Below are 25,477 nucleotides of genomic sequence, written 5' to 3' on the forward strand. Positions count from 1 at the left end.
CTGCGGCCGTTGGCGCGCTGCCTGGTGGGCGACCCGGCCGAGCGGTGCCGCGAGCTGGCGCTGGAGCTGCTGGGGCTGGGGCTGGGCCAGGGCGCGCAGCCGGCCGAGGCGCTGCCCGTGCTGATGCCGGCGCTGGCCCAGCGGCTCGGGCTGCCCCAGGGCCCCGGCGAGGCCTGCGAGGAGCTGCGCCTCGGGCTGCTGCAGTTGCTCACCGAGCTGCTCCGCCGCTGCGACCGGACCGCCCTGGTGCCCTTCCTGGCCGAGGCCGTGGCCGTCCTGCGCGCAGCCCTGCTCGACCCCTTCCCGCCCGCCAAGCGCCAAGGGTGCCAGGGGTGCCAGGCCGCCGCCGCCGCCCTGCCAGGTGGGCCCCGACGCATCTCTCGCACCCGGGGCCCGGCGGTGGAGGACGGGAGGGCAGGGGGCCCTGATGGAGTTTGGGCATGGGGAGTTGGGAGTTGAGATGGCGGCAGGCTTTCTCTGGAGATGATTATTCCGATGAGCTTTTTCTCCCGCCATAAATGTATGTGTGTGTGTATGGGGGGGGAGGGGGGCAATTTATATGTTATAGGTATAAATACAGGTAGGTGTATGTAGAATATACAGTGCATGCATATACGTACGTATACAGGCCGTCCAGAGTTGCCCTCTGGTAAGATGGGCAGCCAATGAATTCAATGACGGACAGACCTGACTGAGGCTAGATCAGGGGTGTTCAAAGTTGGAATCTTTTAAGACTTGTGGACTTCATTTCCCAGAATTCTTTGGCTGGCCAGGGAATTGTGGGAGTTGAAGTCCACAAGTCTTAAAAGATGCCAAGGTTGGTTGGTTTATTGGTTGGTTGGTTGGTTGGTTGGTTGGTTGGTGGTTGGTTGGTTGGTTGGTTGGTTGGTTGGATGGATGGATGGATGGATGGATGGATGGATGGATGGATGGATGGATGGATGGATGGATGGATGGATGGATGGATGGATGGATGGATAGATAGATAGATAGTTGGATGGATGGATGGATAGATAGATAGATAGATAGATAGATAGATAGATAGATAGATAGATAGATAGATAATTTTTACATATGTTGGCACATAGAAACATTGTATGGGTCAATATCGTTTATTAATTTTGTACGCTACCTCTCTCACTATTGAGCAACTCTGTATCTGTATATGTTTCTCTCTCTCTCTCTTTCTCTCTCTCTCTCTCTGTGTGTGTGTGTGTGTGTGTGTGTGTATAAAGTGTATCACATATATTGTATGCATTCACATACCACATGTACCCAGTGGTGGGATTAAAATAGGTAAACAGCCGGTTCTCCATGTGGATGCCGCTTCCGGAACTCCATTCTGGGCCTGGGCATCAAAAAGTTAGCTACCGGTTCTGGCAAAGTGGTGTGAACTGGCTGAATCCCACCACTGTATGTACCTCACAGTATATATCAACCCACATGCACATAACACATATATGGAACCTTATATATAATAATGTAGGTATGGGTCATTATATGTAATGTGTTGTTGGAAAAAGATCACAGTTACAAATCAGTACATTGCAAGTCTCCCCCATCTGGGGAAGCATTTCGCAGATTTAAAGCAGTTTAAGGTCACCCTTGTTTTAAGTCTTTGGTATCAGCCTTGGACCAATGTTAGAACCAAGTACTGTCTGGCTTAGAACAAATCCTAAAGTAATAATAGCAGCTAATTTCCCCCTACCCTTGCATTGAGGGGGCTGTTCTCTATCATTTCCAGTCATTAAAAAAAACCCACCATTTCTGCCTTCCAGATCATTTTCACCTGCAGTCGGAAAGCTTGATCAGTCCCTTAATGCAGGCCATTTCCCATCAACACTACAAGGTCCGTGTTGCTGTCATTCACGCCACAGGATCCGTGATCCAATTTGGCAATGTGAAATCGCTGGATGACGTGCTTTCCCACCTTGCCCAGCGATGCTTTGATGACATTCCACAGGTAACGTTTGGTCAGGGCTTAATTCACTAGTTTTTGTAAACTCAGTGCCGTGCTACAAAATCATTTTATTTGGATGGAATTGCAAAATGCATGATACTGGTTTCTCTCCTCCCCCCCCCCCCCGGTGTTTCAGGTCAGAGAGGCTGTTNTCAGCGTTGTCGGGGAATGGCTGTTGCACCTGCGGGATCGCTATTCCTATTTCCATAAGTTAATCCCTCTCTTACTCAGCGGCCTGACGGATGAAATGCATGAGAATAAGTAAGTCAAATTCAGACTGTCTATTTTACACTAGCAGGGCTGTCTGTGGGGATGGTCAGTGACGTCAGAGTGCCCATCGTGATTGGGCAATTGAATTTCCACCCCTTTTTAAAATGGGTCACATTGCACACTTGTAAAAAAAAAAAAGAGCATTGGATGGCCCTGTTGTATCTGCAAAGATACCTCTATCCCAGCTGTTTTCTGGATGTCTTAGATAGCAACTTCCAGAATTCTTAGCGTGAACAGACTGGCGGATAGCATATATGTGAAATTAAACTTGCATGCAGATGCTAGAGCTCTTACATTGAGCAAAGAATAAATACTTTTCAGCCTAGTCTATCCAACATCAACAAAAAGAAACATTGCCATATGAAAACTTCCATACCATCAAAAACCCTGTGCAGTTGTGAAGAAGCATTCTTGTATACATGTAGTCTTTGATTTAAAAGCCCAATTGAGACCAGCTTTAGTCAGACATCACCTCCAAAGAGTGGATTCTTTACAACAAAATGTTGCAGATTTAGTTTCTTAAACAACCGCTTTTTAAGCATACGTATGTTACATAGAATCAACAATATTTGTGATTATTTTCCTTTGTGTTTAGGGAGCTGGCTTTAACTTACTGGAAGAAAGTGGGATTGCAGTGGGAAAAAGAAAATGAAGAAGATATTAAGGATAAACTTGATTTTTATGCTGAGCCTTCTTATTATCCACCAGGATGTGAGTACAGTGCGAATTGACTTTTTTTGCAAATTACTTCCCTGAGGTTTTAATGTATAACTTTTAAAAACAAGGTATACGGAATACTTTCAAGGGAAAATATCAAGTAAGATACAAACAGAAGGACTTTTGGGGTTTCTTAGTCTGTTCCCAAATGAACAATGGTTTCCTTAAGATAGCCCTGTCAGTTTGCTTAAGTTTAATATTAAATCTACCTAGTCGAGTAGGCTTTTTTTTTCATGTAATGCACTTTCTAAAATATTGTAATTGCCACAGTTCCTAACCAGAAGTCCCACAGGTTACTGGCAGATTGACCAACAGATTAACATTTTGCTATTATTGAAGAAGAAGTCCTGCTATGACCTGCTACTTTTCAATCTGTTTATTGTTTACACTGGGATTGGTCTGATTTAGGAGCATTGTGACATTTTTAGATTACATCTCCAGTAAAAAAAAAAAAAAGTTAACAGCTAATTTATGTGGCCTTTTAGAATTTGACCTAGTAAATTTACACCCCTTCTCTTAAGAGTTTCAGATTGTTTTCTGATGCGGTTCTTGTTCTCTGTTAAATTTAAAAATGTGGTGGATAAGTCTTCTGTGGTAGATAATCTTTTTTGGCAAATGGGCCAGAGTGCCAGACTTAAATGTGAAAAAAAGACATATTTAGATTATCTCCCAGTAAAAAATTAACAACTAATTCTGGGCCGTTTAGGATTTGACCTAGTCAATTTCGTGTCAGATGTGCCAGAGTGCAAGACTTAAATGTGAAATAATATTGCTCTCATGGTCACTGCAATATATAAGCTTGTTCTGTTATAATTTTGCTTAATTTACTGAACTTGGGAACAGAGCAGAGCTGAGTAGGTAGGCATCTCTACACTTCCCATCCTTCTGCTGATGCCAGGCTATCAGGTCAGGTTAGCTCTTGACACTCCACTATATCTTTCCAGTGGTAGCCATAAACCACTTCTAAATTTGGACATGTTCCAGATTCCCAGATTTAAGTTTATTTTCATGGTTTTCCAAAGTTGAGAAAATTTTGGGGATCTATAAATAAAATTTCCATCATCAAAAAGTTAATCCAGTGTGGTAAATTAAAGACACATTAGAATATTCCATGTTCTAAAAACAAGGGTCCTTCTCTCTGCTGCTTCCCTACTCCCCACACGCCATGCATTTCCTGAAGAGCTAGAGAAACTGTCACAGCAGACGGGGATTCTCCCCAAGGGTGAGAAGAACACGAGGGAACGCCACAACAAGCACAAAAGGATGTTGCCTAAAATGTCATTGATTTAAATTAGACAAAAATCACTGAAGCCGTTTTAAAGAGGACGAGTCAAATCTCCCCACACTCCATTCTCAGTCCATGCGCTTGTTTAGGCTGTGTGAATGGACCGAGGGCCCGCAAAGTTCATCGAAGAGCTGAATCCAAACACCGGGACGATATTGCGGTCTTCCACTTTTCAAGATCTTTTCAATTCAATTTGTATTTCTGCTGCTGTCAGTGTCCTTTCACCTTTCATCCCAGACTCAGTTGAAAAACGGACCTTTCTTTTTTTCTTGAAGTAACTGGAGAAAGATTAAAAAGCCTCTAAGGCAGATTGGGGGGGGGGGGATTAGGCTTCCATTTCACCTATCTTCTCCTGCAGCCAGAGTTGGATGCGAGAGTGTGTTTGGGTTCATCATTTATGGCTTTGAAGTTCAGAAGCGAAGCTTAAAAGTCCAGAGCTTGAAAGCAATTGGCTTTACCCATATTAAAAAAAAAATACCCTTCGTCTTCCATTTTTACTTGTTTTTGGTGCCAGCCCCCAAAAAACAAAAATCATTGATGTGCACATTGGAAGCCAGATGCAGTTTAACTTGATGTCACTTGGGCTAATTTTTCTGCCCTTCGGTTCCACCTCGATTGCCAGCATTTGTCTGTAAATGACATATTTTTTAATAAATCTGCTGTTTGTTTAATGGTTTGGGAAAGAGCAAACTCTTTTTGCTTCTAAAAGGCACACCTGTCAAGTTTCCCTGCCCGTCCTGGCTTTTCCACCAAGGATTCTTTTTCACCGCAGCCCTTCTAGCTGCAAGCTAATGAACCTGACACTTCTCTCTTTTTGTTCTTTGATCTCTGGTTGACAGAGATTGCAGGTCAGTGGGAGAAGGAGAGAAAGAGCTCAAAGCCACCGTAACAATAGACTGACTTTCTGTAGGGGAAAAAGGGGAGTGGGGGGGGGGGAAATCACCGCCTCGGGCTGTGGGTGCCGACAAGTTAAGGAAAGGTGGAGAGAGAGAGAAGCTTTTGACAGCAGGGAGATATGCGATGAAATAGCTTCATTTGCGCATTAGGAATGAAGGGAACTGTTGAAAAGGGCCAGTCAAAATTGTTTTTTGGGGGGAAGAACAGCGCCTCTGGTCAAAAGGGACGCCATTCATTTTCTCAGCAAGAGATTTTTGTCTTTGACCTCTTTGTTGCCGGCTGTCAGTTTCTATAATCCCAATGCTTTTCTTCCATGACAAAAAGAAGTCAGACCTCACAGTACCTTTGAAGATTCTTCCCTTTAAGTAGATGCTTCACAAACACTCCTGCGTTGTTGGGTTTTGTTTTTGGGGGTGGTTTTTTTTGCATCCTGTCTTAACTTTTGCTTTGTTCAAATAACAGTGTTAGCCACACAAGCAGAGAGCCACAGAGGAGACCATGAGATGCTTGGAGAGAGTTTCCCCCCCCCCCTTCCTTAGATCATCTTCTTTCTTTGAGCAACATCGTTTTTTTTACCCAAAAGCACTGCTAGTAACTTCGCATGTTTTCACTTCCCAAAGGTGTATCTTTCCACGCATGGCCGTGCTCGTGCATGTGTGTGTGTAAGAGAAATAGAGAGATTCCCCAGTGTGGTACAGAAAGAGTAACAACACAGGAAAACGTTTGATGAAATGTGAGGGAGGCAGAACCATAAAAACAGAACGAAAAAGGCAGCAAAAACTTCAGGTGTAGTAATCAGTGAAAGTCCTCGTGTAACAGTTTTCAACTGGTAAAATAGTACATTTCATCCTTGGCTCAATAAAAACAAGACAAGAAACTTTGCGAAGCTGGTGTCTACATTTTAGGGTGAATTTGGGGGGCAGGAATATGGAACGTTGGCATGGAATATCCCCCGGTATCTCCCTCCTGTTCAGATTTAAAACTGAGAATGTTAGAAGAGCTTGAGACTTTTTTTTTCCCCGCCTCTCCCTGAATTCTTTCATCCTTTCTTTTCTTTTCTTTTTTTTCACCTAGTAACTCGCCCGAACCTGGGATGTCGAGAGCTGGTAACCAGAAACATCTTCAAAATACTTCCTGGCCTCTGCCACGATATCACCGACTGGGTCAAAGACACCCGAGTCAAGGCATCCCAGCTCCTGTTTATATTGTTGCAGCACGCGGAGGATCACATCACTCAACACATGGAACTCCTCCTGCGGACGTTGTACCGCGTGTGCTCCGATGAGGAAAGGAGCGTGGTTAGCAACGTAAGTGTAGCTCCTTTCAAAACTGTACTGGGGAAAGGATGGTCCGCTACCTTAAAGTTAACAGAGGTTTGGTCTAGCAAGAATATTTGGTCTAGGCAGGGTTAGGGTTAGGTCACCATGAACTCGGAGAGGAAAATGGACATCGCCAACAAATTCAGAGTGCTTGGGTATGGTTAGGGGGGCACTGACTTTTCCAGCCTGCCCTATCTATGTTTCCTGGTAAAATACATGGGAAAATCCCATTGGAGCAAAATTCCACTTAGGGTTAGGGTTAGGTCACCATGAACTCGGAGAGGAAAATGGACATCGCCAACAAATTCAGAGTGCTTGGGTATGGTTAGGAGGGCACTGGCTTTTCCAGCCTGCCCTATCTATGTTTCCTGGTAAAATACATGGGAAAATCCCATTGGAGGAAAATTCCACTGAGGGTTAGGGGTTAGGTCACCATGAACTCATAGGGGTTAAGGTACCAGGTGAGACACCAGGAGACTGTGAGTTCTAGTCAGAGGCATGGCAACCTGCTGGGTGATTTTGGGCCAGTCACTAGGAGACGGTGAGTTCTACTCCTACCTTAGGCATGAAGTCCAGCTGAATGACTTTGGGCCAATCACTAGGAGATGTTGAGTGCGAGTCCCGCCTTAGGCATGAAAGCCTAGGTGACTTTGGGCCAGTCACCAGGAGACAGTGAATTCTAGTCCCGCCTTAGGCATGAAAACTAGTTGGCTGACTTTAGACCAATCACCAGGAGAGGGTGATTTCTAGTCCCGCTTTAGGTATGAAAGCAACTGGGTGACTTTGGGCCAATCACCAGTCACTTTCTCTCAGCCCAACCCACCACCCTCACCGGGCAGCGTGAGAATACATTTCCCAAGTAACCAGTCCAACATAATAATTAACACTGATTATAGTACTCATTGCGATTGATCATTAATTTTATTCAACATGCACAGAAGAAGGACCAAAAAGGTGTGGAATCCACCCTTTTCCTGAAAGTTCTCAGATACTTTTTTCCACCTCACAGTATCAAGAGGCTCGTTGCCCCTTTTTTCCCCCACTTGCTTTTAGAATGTAATGGGGGCTGACCCCAAAAGGCCGTTAATTTTGTTAAATCAAACCTATCTGGGTCAAACTTCATAACGCTCCTGTTAAGCAAAGTGTATTTCCGTTTGATTATTGTACCGATCCGTGATGAGATTGCGCAAATCATGCTTCACCTGTGGCGCTGGCCAAGGTAGGGTATTAAGAGCCTCTTTAAAATCATAAGCAGGAGATTAAAATGTAAAATGCCTTTGAGGGATAAATTCCATTTGCAAGTTATGCGTAGTTCGCAACCTTTCTGGTTAATTTCACCACATTATCTCTTTCCCTTTCCCTGCCTATAATCCTCCCACAGTAATAAGGTATGCGTGTATCCCCGGCCACAGCTCTGATGAAGATTCTGAATCTGTTGGCTTCCAGGCCCCCACCTTGCTGCTTTCCTTGTCTATCTAGAAGAAACAGGAGTTCTTTTTGTTGTCTGCAACAAATGTAGCAAGCAAAGCATAGTTTCCTCCAGATACTGTATCTGTCAGCAGAATTATATCACTTGGGAGTCCATCCTTGGCGGCATCTTTTGACCGTTACGAGTAGCAAGAGGCCAAAGTTTCAAGCGTTGAGTTCTATACCCTCTTGTTTGTTTAATCCCGAAGCGTCTCCAGGTAGGAACTACAGGTAGCCCTTGACCCACGACCACAAGTCATCTCCTTAATGTCCTAGTTCCGCCTACGGGGCCTGGACTTTCCAAGGTGGTCTCCGTGATTGGAGGTTTCTGGGGTTTTGGTTTTTTTTTAAAATCTTGAAACCAAATTTTTAAGTCAAGGCCACCTTCCTGAGCAGGATGCCTGAAAAGGATTGTAAGTCAAGAGTTCAAGAAATGAATGCACTTTTGAAAAGAAGGGAAGAGACTTGGGGGGAGTTGTGTGGAATCTTTAGATTTCATGTGGGGTTCCTAAAGGAATAGAGCTACTCCTTGACTTGGTGAGCCCAACATTTCCGTTGCTAAGTGAGACCTTTGTTTAGTGAGTTTTGCCCCATTTTGCAACGTTTCTTGCCCCAGTTGTTAAGTAATCACTGCAGTTGTTAAGTTAGTAACACGTTTCTTTAATGAACCTGGCTTCCCCCATTGACTTTCCTTGTCAGGAAGTCGTAAAAGGGAATCACACGACCCCGGGGCACCGCAACAGTCATGAATACGAGTCAGTTGCCAAGCGTCTGGATTTTTGATCACGGGACCCACGGGGAGGCCGCCACAGCTGTTCAGTGTCAAAAACGGTCATTGGTCATTTTTGTAACTTCAAACGGTCGCTAAATGAACTGCTGTATATCGAGGACTACCTATAGTTTTAAAAAAAATCTCTCTGAATCCTCGGAGAACTCTTCCAGGTCAGCGGCACAAGGCTGAAAAGGACTCCGTATACAACAACTTTTCTCCTATTCCTTGCTCATCACGCTAGGCTGAACCGTGAGCTGCGGTCAGGATTATGGAGGAATAAATCTTGACTTCCATCCCAGCGGCATCCAAGGTGCAGGTTCCTAAGATGCCCATTCTTGGGGATCCTTCTTAACCACCAGAAGGCAGGGACCACTTCTCTGTTTGTTCGACTTTAGGCTGCCTCGCCCTCGTTTCTCTTCCTTCCTGAAAGAAAAAGCAAATAAGGCATATTTCTCTCTCCCCCTCCTCCCCTTTTCACGATTTAGAGCCCATAACCCACCATCTTAAGGGAGAATCTTTTCTTTGTTTTCTTCAAAGCTGGCAGGGGAACAGCTGTGTGAAAGGGATACTGTACATCCCGTGGGGGCCTCGGTCTCAGAGGGACCGAGCGCTTCCGTTCATTTGAGGGGGAGGCTGGAGAGGTTGTGCTGAAAGAAGACACAGGAGAGCTTCTTTGGGGCTGTCTTGCTACACCTGAATGAAATCCTCTCCTTGTGCATATAATCGTGAACGAGGGAGGGAGCCGAAGGCCTGCGAGGCAATTTCTGAGGCATGAGAAAAGAAAAAAAAAACAGTTGTCACCCTACATACTTTGTTTTTCTTTTTTTTAAAAAAAAAATAGCTCCGTGGAGTTCATTCATTTGCTCTTTAGCATCTTACGACACGGCCACTTTTTTTCTCTCTCTGTTTGTGTGTGTGTGTTTTGTTTTGTTTTTTAAAAACAGTGTTTGAAAGCAACAAAGCTGATTGGCGCCTTTGTCAACCCAGCGGTCTCTCTGAAACTGATCCTGTCCGACCTCCAAAGAGCCCCCACGGCGTCTTACCTCATGATTCTGGCGGCCGTGATCGAGGGCTCTCCCCGCAAAGTCTTGCAACCTCATTTGGTGACCCTTAGCGCCGCCCTCTGCAACCCTGAAGTCAGTCAGCGGACGGAAGAGGTGAGGAGACCCCCCCCCCAAACTAAACACGCGTCGGCATCTTTTCAGTCCGTAGACCTCTTCTCCAAAGTTAGCACCTTTGACCTCAGGTGCATGTGCAGCCTAAGTGCATCGTGCAAGGTCCAATCTGGGAAGGGTCCCCGGGACGAGAGGTTCGCTCTTCCAAGCTTTCGGATTCGTGCTCGTTTCCAGTACAGAGAAGTTCCTGGAAAGATGGGCTGCGGTGTGAGTCCAGAAGCTTGGAAGAGTAAGCCTCTGGTCCCGTTGATCGGCCCAGATTGGATCTTGCAACGTTATCCTGGGACACGAATATTCGCCTTCCTTCGCAAGTGTATTCAGGTTCAAAGGCCTTTCTCCTCCTCTGGGAGATTCTGCACACTTGAATGCACAGCCATTTTGGGGGTAGCCTTTCTGAGGCCGAGTTGGGGGTCAACTACTCTAATATAATTATAGCAGTACATTCAGAGGCTGACCACTTTTCAAGCCGTGGACACCACCCTCGTGTGACTCCTGGATTTGATGAGATGGCCAGGCCTTGGGAGACGTTACAGTCTCGTTCCCAAATCTTATGTGGGAACATCAGCATCTCACAAGGTTTAAAGGATGGGATTAGGCCCATTAAAAAAAACCTTTTTTTTCTTAATGCAATGCTTGCCTCCAGGGAAACTCTGTATGGGTATGGCAGATGTTTTCCCCCTCTGCAGGTCCAGGGTTGATAAGTTCCTTTGGAGATGGGAGAGGGAGAGGCAGGTGGGTTTTCTTGGCTAAGAACATCCATGGGAAACAGCCCACGCCAGATCGCTTGAGCAAAGCAGAGCAAAGCAGGAAGCGAGAGCAATTCCACTTCCGTCTTCCAGGAAGCGTGGAATAACGGCTTCTTTTTGGTGTTTTGGTAGGTCTTTTATTTGGAGCAGCTGCTTTGCTGTGTGGAAGCCCTCACTGAGCTGTGCCAGGAAGACTGCAAAGAAATAAGCCTGCAGCTCACCAAGGTTTTGGTGACCATCATGGCAATACCAACCACTGGACACTTACATGTAAAGGTGATAACCCCGGATGCCACTCTGCTTGCGCTTCTCTTGTTGCAGCGTGTGATTCCACCTCTGGAAAAAAGCTACGACATTAATCTGTGCCTTTTCATAATTCCAGGATTGATTAGCAGAGGCTATTTTGATTTTTTTTTAAAAAAAGGACCCCCAGATATACAAAGTAGAGGGTTGGCAACGGTCTTTTGGAACTGGGATGCCACGTAAAGAATTAGGTTTTTGTTTTTCTTCATCCAGTGCATGCCTTTTACCACTGAGCTTTGGCATAACTCTAGGCCAGGGGTAGGCAACCTTGGCTCTTTTATGACTGGCTCAGGAATGCTGGGAGTTGAAGTCCACGAGTCATAAAAGAGCCAAGGTTGCCTACCCCTGCTCTAGGCTGTCAGATAAAAAGCTGAACATCAAAAACTGGAGTCACTCTCCGTGCTAATTACACACTGGATCCTGTCTTAAGTTCAGATTTCAAAAGATAACCCCCAAAACTGACAACAGGGTAGAGGTGGGCATAGCCCATAAGCAAATCAGCTGCAATTTAGATTGGAATTTTGATCCTCCTTCAGTCTCTCCCGGGCTCTTGGCCCTTTCCAGGATCCAATCTCAGGAAAGAAGGATCCTTTCCTTTTAAGTATTTTCTTCAGTGGTTGCCCTTTTCACCTCCCACCCCCTCCAGTGCTGAGCTTTAAAAAGTTTGAGGCATCGTTTTAAAAATCGGAGGCCGGCACCTGAGATGCTTCTGATAATGGATGTCCCTCCTCCCCACTTTTTATGACTATCATTCAGGCATAAATCACTTTCTTCTCCAGTCAAATTCCAAATAAATCAGGCTGCCCTCTTTTCATGGGACCCTTTGGTGGGCTACACAAAAATTGCTGCCAGACTCACTCCTTCGTTTAATGGCCATTTGGCTTCCTGTTCGGTTGCTTCTAGGCACGATAAACCAGCCTGAAATTTACAGCCCTTGGCCACCGAGAAGCAATTTCCTCCCCCCTCCCCAAGAAATCATTTTGAAACTTCAGTTTTAAAACTGTAAAATTGAAAGGCAGGTGAACATTAATAGTATTTTATGCGTTTCTTTTTTTTAAAAAAAGGTCAAAAAGGTACTTTGACTTGTGGAATCCGGATGCCTAGACTTGTTCAGGAAGAAGAAAATCTAAGCATTTAGTCTTGGGATGCTGATTTTTTTTTTAAAAAAAATTTAAAACCGATTCCTGGATAAATCTGTTTTAAAGAAAAGGAAGCTAGTTAGGCAAGTCCCAAATTGCTAAAAGCATTCAAATAGGCATTCACCGGAAAGAACACCCCCCCTCCTAAAAAAAAAGGAAATTTTTGGACCAAATCCCTGATTAGCGTCACAAGCATCTCAGGTGGATATGCAGGTTGCGACTCTGGCTAATGCAAAGGTGTGTTTTCCCCCAGGATGCTAGCACAGCGGCCACAGAAACCCAGAGAAAGGTGTGGCTGCTTAAGAAACTGCCAACCAAGAGGACTAACTAGAACAGAAGTTCTTATATTGATGCTATTACTAATTGGATAAATGTTCGAAAAAATGCTTATATTTAACCTCTTGGTTACTAAAATATTAAGAACTGTATTAACCTAATGTTTGCAAAAGAGAACCATGTGGGAAGAAGAGAAAATCAAGGGAAGCTGTTATGTAGAGTATGATATGATAGAAATTGACTATTATTGTTGTGAAATGTGAACCCAGACAACATGCTGTTTATTAAACACTAAGGTTGTTAGTTTTAAAAAAAATCAATTATAGATAGATAGATAGATAGATAGATAGATAGATAGATAGATAGATAGATAGATAGATAGATAGATAGATAGATAGATAGATAATGGATGATAGATAGATAGATAGATAGATAGATAGATAGATAGATAGATAGATAGATACATAGATAGATAGATAGATAGATAGATAGATAGATAGATAGATAGATAGATAGATAGATAGATAATGGATGATAGATAGTTATAGAGATAGATAGATAGATAGAGAGAGAGAGAGAGAGAGAGAGAGAGAGAGAGAGAGAGAGAGAGAGAGAGAGAGAGAGAGAGAGAGAGAGAGAGAGAGAGAGAGAGAGAGAGAGAGAGAGAGAGAGAGAGAAAAGAAACTCCCAACAGATGCTATACGATCATATCTGGCACGTTCCAATTGCCGTTTCTCTTTCCATTCCAAAGCCCCGCAGAGGCCAAACGTTTGTCTCGATCCGTCTACAGGTAGTCCTCGGCTTACAGCGGTTTGTTTTGTGACCGTTCAAAGTTGCAACGGCACTGGGGGAAAAAAAGATGACCGTTTTTTCACAGTTACGGCCTTCCCAGCATCCCCGTGATCGTGTGGTCAAAATTCAGATGCATTGGGCAACTGGTTCATACTTGTGACCGTTGCTGTGTCCCCAGATCAGGTGATCCCCTTTTGCCAACTTCTGAGAAGCAAAGTCAAGGTGGGGGGGGGACACGCCAGATTCACTTCACAGCCAGGTGTCGAACTTAGCAACTGCAGTGATTCGCTTAACAGCTGAGGCAAGAAAGGTAGTAAAAGGGGGCCAAATTCACTTAACGAATAAGAAATGTGGGGCTGAATTGTGCTCGTAAGCCGAGGGCTGCCTGTATTCCTTCCTCAGTTCTTCCCGTCTCTGCCCCATCCAACAGTTAGAGGAAGCCATGAACGCATTGGCCGAGGTTCAGCACATTCGGAGTGTTGCTGGCTTATACAAGCAGCACATATCTCAACTAATGGACTGGATGTCCTCAACTCACGACCGCTGGAGCTGCTACTCCCCAGAACTCTTGCAGCTGGATGTAATTGCGACTCAGTCAGGTGAGAAGATTGGAAACAGGCACTAGGATTCATGGACCAAGTGATGTGAAGGCAGGTATACTCATCTACTGACTAAGAAAATTTTATTTGGCTGCCCAGTGTCATGGTTCCGACAGATGGAACTCTTCAAAGAACTTCGAGGCATTGCTTACCTTAAATATTCTCTAACACAGTCGAAGCCAAAAACTGGATTTCCCCTCCCCTGAGCCCAAAGCACAATTCCTTCCTCTAATTTACGGTCACAAGTCACATTCTCCAATTAGTTTGAAATGCAGGCTTTCCCTCCAGTTCTCCAGCCCGCCATTTCTTATCAGCTCTTATTTCAAACCACCTTGAATCACACATTACTACGATCTTGTTACGTCTGACTAATTCCCATACCCATTCTTCCTCCTCCCCCGCCCCCAGTACCATCTAATTCTAACTCTTAAGAGTAATACACAAGTTAAGGAAAATGGCTGCATCTCCATATGTTGTCAAAGCAAGAACATTCGATGTTAGCAGTGTTGACACCCAACATACGACTCCCGGTGACTCACAAAGATAAAGCTTCAGTACAAAACCCAAGAAACCCCCAATCTCCCTAGTGACAATCATCAGACCAGCCACTTGATGGGCTCCAGATCACTCTGGGATCCCCGGACCCATTGGCAGAACCCTGACTTCAGAGTCTTTGAGAAAGAGTGCCAAAGTGGGGCCCCATCTTATCTCTGCAGGGATGATGTTTCCTAGGGAGGGAGCCCCCCCAGAGAAGGTTTGAGGTACCTAGCTTATTCTTGAAGCCGCCGTTTGCTAACTGTTCTGTTCCAGATGAAACGGGACAACATAGCTTATTCAGTCCTAGCAAGGCTGCACATCCAGAAGTCTGTCCATAATTCAGCTTGTTCAGCTGAGATTCGATTGCCAGAATTGACCCCACTTCCCTCTTAGAGGGTTGCTTCTTTCAGAGGCTAATTTCACTTGGTACCAAAGTTTCCACTGTTTCCACTTTCTCTTCCCAGGCCCTGCGATTGCCGAAGTGCTGAAGGATTTTATTGCCATCCTTAGAACTTGCCTCCAGACTTCCAGGGACCCTCGGATGCGTCTGAAGTTGTTTTCTATTTTATCCGAATTGCTTCAGAACCCAGGCAAGACAGTCAACTCAGAAGGGTAAGTCTGCTTTCGTATCCTTTAGAACAGGGTCTGTCAACCTGGCCGGCTTTTTAAGACGTGTGGACTTCAGTTCCCAGAATTCCCCAGCCATCTCTTCTGGGAACTGGAAGTCCACACATCTTAAAAGTCAGCCAGGTTGACAAAACACGGCTTTAGACATTTTGCCCCCATTGGATTTTTACCTTTGGTGTCTCAAGCCAAGATGTAATTTGGTTCTCTCACTGTTTATAGCGATTCTCAGCTAAACAGGGTTATTTGAATTAAGTTAATTCCCAGTTAAAGGAAGCTGTATTTCATTTCATCGTTGCCCACGTCGTTTTGTGTGAGATCGGCGGGCTTTTGGATTTGAGAAATAAATAAATAACAAAGCAGCCTGACAGAAAGGCGAAAATTATGCCCAAGGAATGGGTTGTCTGTCCTAAGGAGAGTACAAATGTAGAAACATCCAGGGGGCACTGTCCAAACCTCATCAACAGACTTCAGCTTAATGTTGATTTTACCACCCAGGTTGTGTTTATGATTTTAGAACCGGCGCTTGCGATGGTGCAATGCTTTTTATGTAGAAAAGGAGCTCATAAAACTTTCAGCTTTTCTGGGAGATGTTTTGTTTTTTCTTTTCAGAAACATTTCCTCTCTAGAGTTTGGCTAAAATCAAACCATGTCGGGGTGCTCTCAATCTGCTCTGGCTGAAGAGTTACTACTCCTGGTTTGAATCTGCTCCCTGCATGAGGCACACTCCCCCCCCTGCCTCCCCCCCCCTTGCAATCTTATTGCACAGGGAATCTTTTGAAATATCTTTCTGGCCACCAGTTCAACTGGAGGTAGGGCGGGTTAATGGGAGGAGGCGAGAGGAGCTATATCTGAAATAGGATGGATTTGGCTCCGAGGAAGGACAAAAGAGGTGGTGGTGGGGGATGCATTTTCAGAAGATACTGTTCTTCCAAGTTAAAAAAAAAAATTGCACTTTTTAAACGTTATTCACCTTCCCGGGAGACATTCCAAAGCAGGGCAGTGCGTGGCTCTTGTAAAGCCCCCCTTTTGTGGTTTTGACACATTTTATTTAAGGGATTAAAATAAGCCATTAGGGGGGGGAAATGTGAAAGATCCCATGGGTCATTTAGCCCAGACCACCTTGAAGCCAAAACCAGGGCCTGAAATCACTTGGAAGAAGAAACCGCTGGGTAGGTTTTCACGGTGAACAAAAATAATAATAAATGGAGCAAAGTAGCCTTCTTTTGAAAAGTGGGTTCCGGGTTTCGGGTCTGTGTGGGGATTTTTTTTTTGAGGAGATTGCAAAACGCTGTCACTCTTTGCTCCCTAACTATCTGGCTAAAAAACTGGCATTGTTATACATTGTTTTGTATACACAAATGCCTTTTCACAGCCTGCAAATCAATCAATCCCTGGCATTATAAGGGCTAGCCTTTATCCATGCCCAATAGATTGCAATAGAAAGCTTCCACCCAGAGTCCCATAAATGGAACATTGTACAGGACATACGCTAACTCTCCTAATAACTATTCTTATCTTGTCCATAATGTTTTCCACCAAACGTGGAAGACATTCCCAAACGTGGGAGAAATTTCCTAACAGGGAGAACAACCCACCAGTGGAACGGCTGGTCTCCAGACGTTGTGGGCACTCCATCACTGGAGGCTTTCAAGAAGAGACTGGACAGCCAATGGTCTGGGATCTCCTGCTTGATCAGAGGGTTGGACTAGAAGACCTCCAAGGTCCCTTCCAATTCTGTTATTCTGTACACAACAATGATAGGCATCCAGTTGGTCATCCTTTGGGAGCAAAACCATCCTGGACAGGCTGGCCTTTATGCTGTGATTTTATTGAGTGTGGAGGTGTCATCCTTCTGGTGGCTGGTTCTGACATGCCACCTGCTGGAATAGGAGAGCATATAGAATAGGGGTCTCCATTGCTGGCTGTGGAATTCTGGGAGTTGAAGTCCACATGCCTTAAAATTGTCAAGGTTGAGAAACACTGCTTATAAGCCAATCAGCGCATTTAGGATAGGAATGTGCTGTGGGCTCCCTTCCATAATGGTCAGTTGCTGACCTTCCATAACGATCACTTGCTGACTTCACATTCATTTACTGGCAAAGTGCAAAACCTGGGCAATTGCACAACATTTGGCCCGCAGAAGAACCAGCAAAATCATTTTGCTAGACAGCGTTTGATTGGATCCTTAAATCAAACGGCAGGCCCGAAATCAGCTCCTAAGTCGGACGGGATCCCCCCCAAAAAATCTGTTCAGAGATAAAATGGGCTAGGAGATCCCATTCCAATATCTCAGGGGTTGCCATAAAGAAGAGGGAGTCAAGCTATTCTCCAAAGCACCTGAAGGCAGGAGGAGAAGCAACGGATGGAAACTAACCAAAGAGAGAAGCAATCTAGAACTAAGGAGAAACTTCCTGACAGTGAGAACAATTAACCAGTGGAACAACCAGCCTCCAGAAGCGGTGAATGCGCCAACACTGGAAGTTTTTAAGAAGAGACTGGACAGCCATTTGTCTGGAATGGTACTATAGGGTTTTCCTGCTTGAGCAGGGGGTTGGACTAGAAGACCTCCAAGGTCCCTTCCAACTTTACTATTATTATTATTATTATTATCTCTGAAAAGCCCTCTTGTTTAATCCAAAGGTGGCCGTTCAAAAAAAAATGGAGAACGCTGAAAGAACTTTTCTTCCGGGAGCCGAAAGTGGCCTTATACATTATTTACGCGTATTCCTGCCACTCTTTTAGAAATGAGATATTCCGCATAATGAATAAATAATGCACCTCGGCAGAAGCCCTTGTCAGAAGGAAGAGATTTATTGCATCATTCCGAGACCGTCTGAGTATTGACTTCGGCATTTTTATTTTTATTTATTATTTTTTTTTTCCCCCCCTGTGATCAAGGCTGAAAATATCCCACGGGGAGAGAGGATCTGAATAGTGACCTTGTGTCTTAGGGGGGGAAAAAAGGAAGGTTGTCGTCAGCGGAGCAAGAAAGAACGTCCAGTTTAATTTGGTCGGTTGAGCATTGATATTGTTCCAAGCCTGTATTTATTAGCTCCACGTTTGGAACTTTCTCCAGACGTCCCTTCTAAGACCCAGGGCACCGTAAGAACAGACCTGTCCTCATTGACTTGGAACGTCGGAAAAATTCTGCTTCTTATGGATTCATGTCCTGCTGGAAACTTGGCAAGCTCCGTCGCTTCGTCAGAAGTGAATTTTACCTGCAGCAAATGTATTTTTTGCCTTTTATAGAGAGAGATAATAATAATAATAATAATAATAATAATAATAATAATAATAATAATAATAATAATAATAATAATAATAGTAGTAGTAGTAAAGTTGGAAGGGACCTTAAAGGTCATCTAGTCCAACCCCCTGCTCAGGCAGGAAACCCTACACCATTTCGGACAAATGGCTGTCCAGTCTCTGCTTAAAAACTTCCAGTGTTGGAGCATTCACTGCTTCTGGAGGCAGGTTGTTCCACTGGTTAATTGTTCTCACTGTCAGGAAGTTTCTCCTTAGTTCTAAGTTGCTTCTCTCCTTGCTCAGTTTCCATCCATTGCTTCTTGTCCTGCCTTCAGGCGCTTTGGAGAATAGCTTGACTCCCTCTTCTTTGGGGCAGCCCCTGAGATATTGGAACACTGCTATCATGTCCCCCCCCCTTCTCTTTGTTAAACTGGACATACCCAATTCCAGCAACCGTTCCTGATATGCTTTGGCCTCCAGTCCCCTGATCATCTTTGTTGCTCTTCTCTGCACTCTTTCCAGAGTCTCAACATCTTTTTTACATCGTGGTGACCAAAACTGGATGCCGTATTCCAAGTGTGGCCTTGTATGTTTTTGAGGCAGTGGGGGAGACCAGCTCGCCTCTTAAGAAGCATGGGGGACACGCTCAAAGCAAAAAATTAAACTGATTGACAGGTAGTCCTCGACTTAAAAACTGTTCGTTTAGCATCCGTTCAAAGTTACAACGGCACTGAAAAAAAGTTAATGGCCATTTTCCACACTTCGCAGCCGTCGCCTGTGATCAAAATTCAGGCGTTTAGCAACTGACTCGTATTTATGACGGTCACGTGATTCCCCTTTTTTGTGACCTTCTGACAAGCCAAGTCCATGGGGAAGCCAGATTCTCTTCCTAACTTAACAACTGCAGTGATTCACTTATGTGGCGAGAAAGGTCATAAAATGGGGGGAAATTCACCTAACAAAGGCTTGGCTTAGCAACAAAAAATTGAGGCTCAGCTGGGGTCATAAGTAGAGAACTTCCTCTATTTATCGCAGGACACTTTTAATCGAAGCAGTTCATATCTTTGAGCTCCATAGAATTAATAATAACCTTGCCTTCCTTTCTTCTTCAAAAGCATTGTTGGTTGCCTCCAGCCCTGGGACCCCTCTGGATAAGACACTTTTAAATTAAACAGAAGCACCTTCAGGTTAACCCGGGGTGGGTTCAACCTGTGAGTAAGGGGTCCAGGAAGAGGACAGGTCTCTTCCTCCTTCCGTTCGTCCTGAAATATTGCTTGCGGAAAGTCCATTTATTCCCCTTCCCCTAAAGAAATCCGAAGTAATGAAATATTGTTAACATATCCTGTCATCAATTAAGCTTTTCGTTCGCTCTCTCTCTCTCTCTCTCTCTCCCCCCCCCCCAACCTCCCCATTTCTTGTTCACGCACCCTTCTTCCTGTTCGGGCTCTCTTGTTTTCGAGTCTAAAAATGTGCCTTTTCATCCTCCCCGTCATTCCAGCACGTTTGCACAAAGCTTTTTTCATATTTGGCTGCTCTTTGTTTTTTGGCTCCAGGCAGTTCGGTAACTACCTTGAGATTGTGATAAAAGACATCCTGTCTCCTAATCTCCAGTGGCAGGCGGGAAGAACGGCAGCTGCCATCCGCACCACGGCTGTGGCTTGCCTCTGGGCTCTGATTTACAGCGAACTGCTCTCTCCAGAAGAGGTAAAGTGTCCTTTGACACCCCCCCCCTTACCCCTCCCCGCCTTCTCCACAAACATCACATCAGATCAGCCTCAGTGAAAACCCAGAAACACTGTTACCTCGAAACGCGGGTCAGCCCTACCTGCGTTTCGTCTTCATGCTGCTCCGGGTTGACTCTAGCCATCTAGAATAGGGCTTTTCAACCTTTTCACCCATTGTACCACTTTTAGGATATGGCAACATCCAAGTACCAGTAGTCACCTAGCAAGGTGTCAAAAACTTGATGACCCCCCCCAAAAAAGAGGAAAAAGTGATGAAGTACAGGTAGTCCTCAACTTACAACAGTTCGCGTAGTGACTGTTCGAAGTTACAATGGCACTGAAAAAAGTGCCGAGCAAGACACCTGCCTGTCTGCCCGGTGGCGCTCTTCCTCCTGTCCGAGGTTTCCATTGTTGTGAGCATTTCTGTTGAGGATTGGCAGTGGGGGTGGGGTGGGGGGGTGTTTGGTTTTTATTCCCCCCGTCTGCTGGGTGGTTGCAGCAGGTTTTGGTCACTTCACATGACCCTGGGACACGGTGACCGTCATAAATATGAATCAGTTGCCAAGCATCTGAATGTAAATCACAAGACCCTGGAGATGCTGCAACATTCCAGCTGATCGGCGCTTCTTCTGGGCTCAGCAGAAGTGTCAGGATCAGTGTTGCTTTCCAGCTGATTGGTGCTTCTTCAGGGCTCAGCAGAAGCACCAGGATCAGCGCCGAGCTCCAGCTGGAGCCTGGTGCTGATCCTGGCTCTTCCGCTGAGCCCTGACAGCCCTGCAGCTCCAGGCTTGTGCGGTGCTGCCACCGGTTCAGCTCATTCCCCTCCCCTGCTATCACTTTTCTAGGATGACCGCGTACCACCTGCCAGGTGCCAATGTACCACAGGTGGTACCCGTACCACTAGTTGAAAAGCCCTGATCTAGAACAAGAGTCTCCAACCTTGGCGACTTTAAGACTTGTAGACTTCAACTCCCAGAATTCCCCGGCCAGCCAGAATTCTGGGGATTGAAGTTCACAGGTCTTAAACTTGCCAAGGTTGGACATCCCTGATCTGGAATATCCCAGCTGGTGGGAGCAACTGCCGCAAAAGCCCCCAGCATCAGGCTGGGAGGGAAGAGAGGGGGGCCAGCAGCAGGCTTTGTAGCTCCATCTGATCAGCCATTGCCTCCCTATCTTGTGACTTTGACCCTTTTCCTCCTGTTGTTCCAGAGGAGCATTAAAACCAAGGCTTTTCCAAGAAGCCTTTTTCAGTGCAGGGGGTGACATTTAAAGCAGGTGCCAAATATGGGGTCTGCTGTGTAGGGTTGAGATGAGGTTTGAGGGTATTGTGACTGCTTTCGATTCGTATTTTGTCAGGGGGCTGGATATAAGCCTTCTGGAATCTGCAACGAGCTGGGCAACATGTGAGCTTACGAAATTAAATTAAAATAGTTTTTCAACCCTTGCCAAGCTCGTACTTAGGAAAGAGAGGTTAGCCTGGGATTCGGCCCAAGAATAAAAACTCTGCAAGAGGTAGAAAGGAGTCAGCGGTGAGCCAGCAAGGAAAGAATGGTGGCTTAACTCCTCACCCCCCCCCCTCCCCACACACACACACCCAGTCTGAAACCTTCAGATGTGTTGGGCTGGGGGAATAGTTTGTTTGAAATTTGAGCATTTTGTGTTTGGAAAAAAAAAACAAAAACCACGCAAGCTTCTAATCTCCTTTTAACTTCAAAGGCTCAAGCTGGTTCTGTCCCATTGTTCAGTGAGAAGTCAACCTGCTCTCGCTTTTCAGCGTCTGGCGAAATGAGTCCCAACCATTAGGCTGACTGATACACATCTTCTCCAATTAAATCCTCTGAAAATTTCAGTATTTTCAAAGACAAAACAGCTGAAAACAACCTTTTAACACAGGAGAGACCAAACAGACGTTGTTTCCATCCATTGTTTCTTGTCCTGCCTAAAGGTGCTTTGGAAAAGAAGTTGCCCCACCCCTCTTCTTTGTGGCCCCCCTTCAGGTACTTTTGCAAACCTAGTCCCAAGAGAGATTAGGTTTGCAAATCCTGTAGCTATCCTTGAAAGCGTTTCCTCCATCTCCAGTAGAAAACGTGCGGAGGGGGAATTTCTGCCCGTCTCCTTCGTGATTTGGGTGGTCTGTTGTGGAAGAACTTTAGTGGTGCTGTTTAGATTGGGATATTGTGGTTGCTTTACAGCCAAGGCAGTAATATTGACTTAACTGTCAGACTAAATCGTTAGAAGATTAGGCACAGAATCCCCATGAGGTATACACGGCTTTCTGGTTTTTTCCATTAGTGCAAATTTTTCAATTTCTCCTTCAGAACTTTTGAATCAATTTGAACACAAAGCAGGCAGAATGTGGACGGGCGGGAGACAGGAGAAACGGCAGGTATAACATTTGATGGCTAATTGTAGGCAAGACAAGATTGAGGTGGGACATTGCACAGAAATTGGGCCGTGAGCGCCATCTCCCGGAGGAACAAAGAAATCCTACCGTGAACTATTGTGTCGCCCTTCCCAAATATCTGTCTGGGCAGTGGGTAAGATGCTTATTAAATTAGCTTTCTGTCTTTCCAAAATAATGCACAATCTGCAGAAATCAGCGTGGCCTGGATTTCAGAATGCAGAAAGGGCAGCTCTTGAGACAAACAGAAAAATCCTGGACCATAAAGAGTGCCTGTAATTTATTTAGTTATTTATTCCAATATTATGAGTTGGGATTTTATTTTTGTCTTTCATTCGAGCGCAGTATCACAAACTGTTCTTAAAACTCTCTGCTTCAGGCATCATTGCAGCATGTAATTGATGCAATCGGAGAAATATAATTGCAAGTCCCTCTCTTGGGGCTATGCAATACTTTTGGCCTTGCGTTGTCATTTCACAGCTGAACTTTCTACAGCTATTAAACAAACTAGAAGGGGTGGGTGGGAAAAAGCAGCAGGGACACCCAATGCAATAAAATTCCAATTAAAAATGGGGAACAAGCTAGCATGCTTCTCCACTTTGTTTCCTGTATCCTTGGCAAATCTCTTCCCTTCCTAGGAACTCTTCGCTGGATGATGGTTCAAACAAGGAGGAACCTATAAACTTATACAGGTAGTCCCCAAGTTATGACCATATTGGAGAACGCCCATCACAGTCGTAACTCATGATGGCCATAAATGCAGCCCAATTGCAGGAGGTCCAAAGTGTGGTCACGAGACCATCCATCAAAACTTAGAATCTGGGTAGACCCACAAGTAGGTCTACTGAAACTTTGAGTAGAGATTGGCCATAAGTCAAGGACTACCTGTATACTGTGCTACATCTTGCCCATCCACAAGAAATGCCTAATTTAGAAATAAAAAAACTCAGAGGGCTGCTAAAAGAATGCACTTCTTTCATTATCTGCCTGGTTAACTTTTGCCTCGATTCTAACTTTTTAGCTGGATTTGTTGCATTCCCTTTGGAAAAGAGCTGACGTGAGAGAGAACGAGTCGCACACCAAATGCCGATCGCTTAGCAAAGATCCTTTTGCTGAATCTGCTGATTTCTTGTTTTGACAGTTGCAAAATGTCAAAGATGCCCTCATGCCTCAGATCATGGCGACGCTGGAGGAAGATTCCAAAATGACCCGTTTGATGTCTTGCCGAATTGTCAGGACTTTTTTAGACAATTGCGGAAAACAGCCTGAACTCAGCAAAATTTATCCAGGTATCTTACAGGGATAAATGGCGGGGGTGGCTTTCCCCTAGAATGAGAACCTGGCTGTTTTTCAAACTTGACAACTCTGGAAAAATACAGCTTTAGAGTCACTCCAGTTTCTAGATACATTCCCCCCCCCCCCCATTTCTGGTCTGCTAAATTGTAGATGAAGTAACAAAATATGGGGAGAGACTAAATGGAGACAATGTTGTTGTCATAGCTAAACATATCAAGTAATGTTTCTTGCAATATTCACCGTAGCATTTGATAACTCAGGGTGTTTGGGTTTAATTTCCTACCTATAAAGGACCATATGAGAAAAAGCAGTGACTAATTCATAGATAGGCTAGAAATGTATTATTTCACAGAAAATTATTCTGTTAAAGCTTTTCAACTAAGAATCGTGGTGGTTAGCATCATCGTTTTTTTCTGTGTTTTTTTAAAGTTAGGCAGTTTTAGAAAATGAAAGAATTAAAACCGAGATAAATAAATGGAAGGTTTATTAAAGGTGTTTGAATTCCATATATTGCTATAGTGGGAAGCAATTTCCTCGTTGCATAAATTGGCGGAGAAATGTCATGTTCATCATGTCCAGGAAATGACCCTGCCGTTTCTTTTTCAGAACTCTTGAAGCGCTTGGATGATGTCTCGCACGATGTCCGTTTGGCAGCTGCCGATGCCTTGACCAGTTGGTTCAAGTGTGTAAATGACCCGGAGACGAAAGCTCTTCTGAAAACCAACATTGAGCTTCTCTACAAAGAGTTGTTAATTCACCTGGATGATCCCGACCAAAATATCCAATCGGCTGCTTTAGGTAATTATCCTGTTCAGTAAGCTCTGGTTTTCCTGAGATTTTAAAAATAAAATTTAGCTAATCGTTCTGATGTACCGTGATAATCACTCCCAACTTCCTAGTGGCACGCTCCCGTGAAATAATTATGGCTCATTTGTGTTCCAAAATTATTTTTGAGAAATTGTATGCCCTGAAGCCCAGGCCATTCTTGTAACTCCAGCAGCTTCTGTTTTGTAGATACTTTGAAAGAAGGAGGCCTTCTCTATCCAGATCTCTTGGCGAAGGAGATTGAAGGAGTTGTGCACAAACATCGCACTCCAGTCTACTGTGACCAGCTGCTTCTGCACCTTGAATCAACGGGATGGAGTTATTCCGAGTCATAAGTGCCTCAGTGTGCCTTAATTAATGGTGCCTTAATTAATTAAAAATGGGAATATTTCTATCTGTTCTCCAAAAAGAAGGTACTTCAATAAACAAGAGACATTTTGAGCTGGAATAGGCTAAAATTCATATCCTCCTTGCACACATGAACACTGCAAAAAAACCCTTCTATAATATTTATTGCTGCAGATCCTGAAACTAACACTTTTGCAGTTATGTTTAAATAACAAAATAGCAATGTGCTAGCTCTAGCTGATGTGTAGATTGAATGATCCACGTCTAACGGGGAAAGCTCTTTTATTCTGCAAACATTTTTAAAATGGATAGTTTTTATTAAATTAACAGTAAATTGAAACCATTTCCAGTATGTGATACTAGATACTCAGCCACAGGAGCAAATAGCAGGGACTCCGTTCTCTTGGCCTTGAAATTCTTGGAGCGTATCAAATCTAAATGCCATCCTATGTTTTTATAATACCTTGATTTATGATGAAATAAGAGCAGTGTTGTATATAAACGGAATCTGAGAACAGGTTTTGATAAGAAGTTTCAAATGGATGATTAATGAAGAGAGCTGTTTCTCAGTCTTTATGTGTTCATTGTTTATGCTTTCCCTAATTGCTGATTTTCATGCTCTTCGTTTTTTATGATATTTTGAATGTTGCCGTTTGGTTTCTTAATACAGCTTTACATTTTGTGATAAAATAATTTGCCTCTGTATGAAATGTGTTTCAGAGATGGAAGGAAGAGGTTTTGGCTTCTGGATTTCAA

General features: G+C 44.4%; 1 protein-coding gene across 1 annotated transcript; it reads left to right on the forward strand.

Annotated features, from left to right (window-relative positions):
* The first annotated feature begins 123 nt into the window (after nucleotides 1-123).
* On the forward strand, nucleotides 124-24,366 carry DNAAF5 (dynein axonemal assembly factor 5). The gene is made up of 12 exons (XM_015820927.1): nucleotides 124-361; nucleotides 1,779-1,963; nucleotides 2,097-2,221; nucleotides 2,826-2,941; nucleotides 6,204-6,436; nucleotides 9,632-9,844; nucleotides 10,741-10,878; nucleotides 13,549-13,717; nucleotides 14,719-14,866; nucleotides 19,681-19,831; nucleotides 23,394-23,541; nucleotides 24,155-24,366. The coding sequence occupies exons 1-12, from the start codon at nucleotides 124-126 to the stop codon at nucleotides 24,364-24,366; spliced, it is 2,076 nt and encodes a 691-aa protein (XP_015676413.1).
* Nucleotides 24,367-25,477: the final 1,111 nt, after the last annotated feature.

Source organism: Protobothrops mucrosquamatus, unplaced genomic scaffold, assembly GCF_001527695.2.
Source record: "Protobothrops mucrosquamatus isolate PMUCROS unplaced genomic scaffold, P.Mucros_1.0 scaffold1217, whole genome shotgun sequence".
Classification (NCBI taxonomy): Eukaryota; Metazoa; Chordata; class Lepidosauria; order Squamata; family Viperidae; genus Protobothrops; species Protobothrops mucrosquamatus.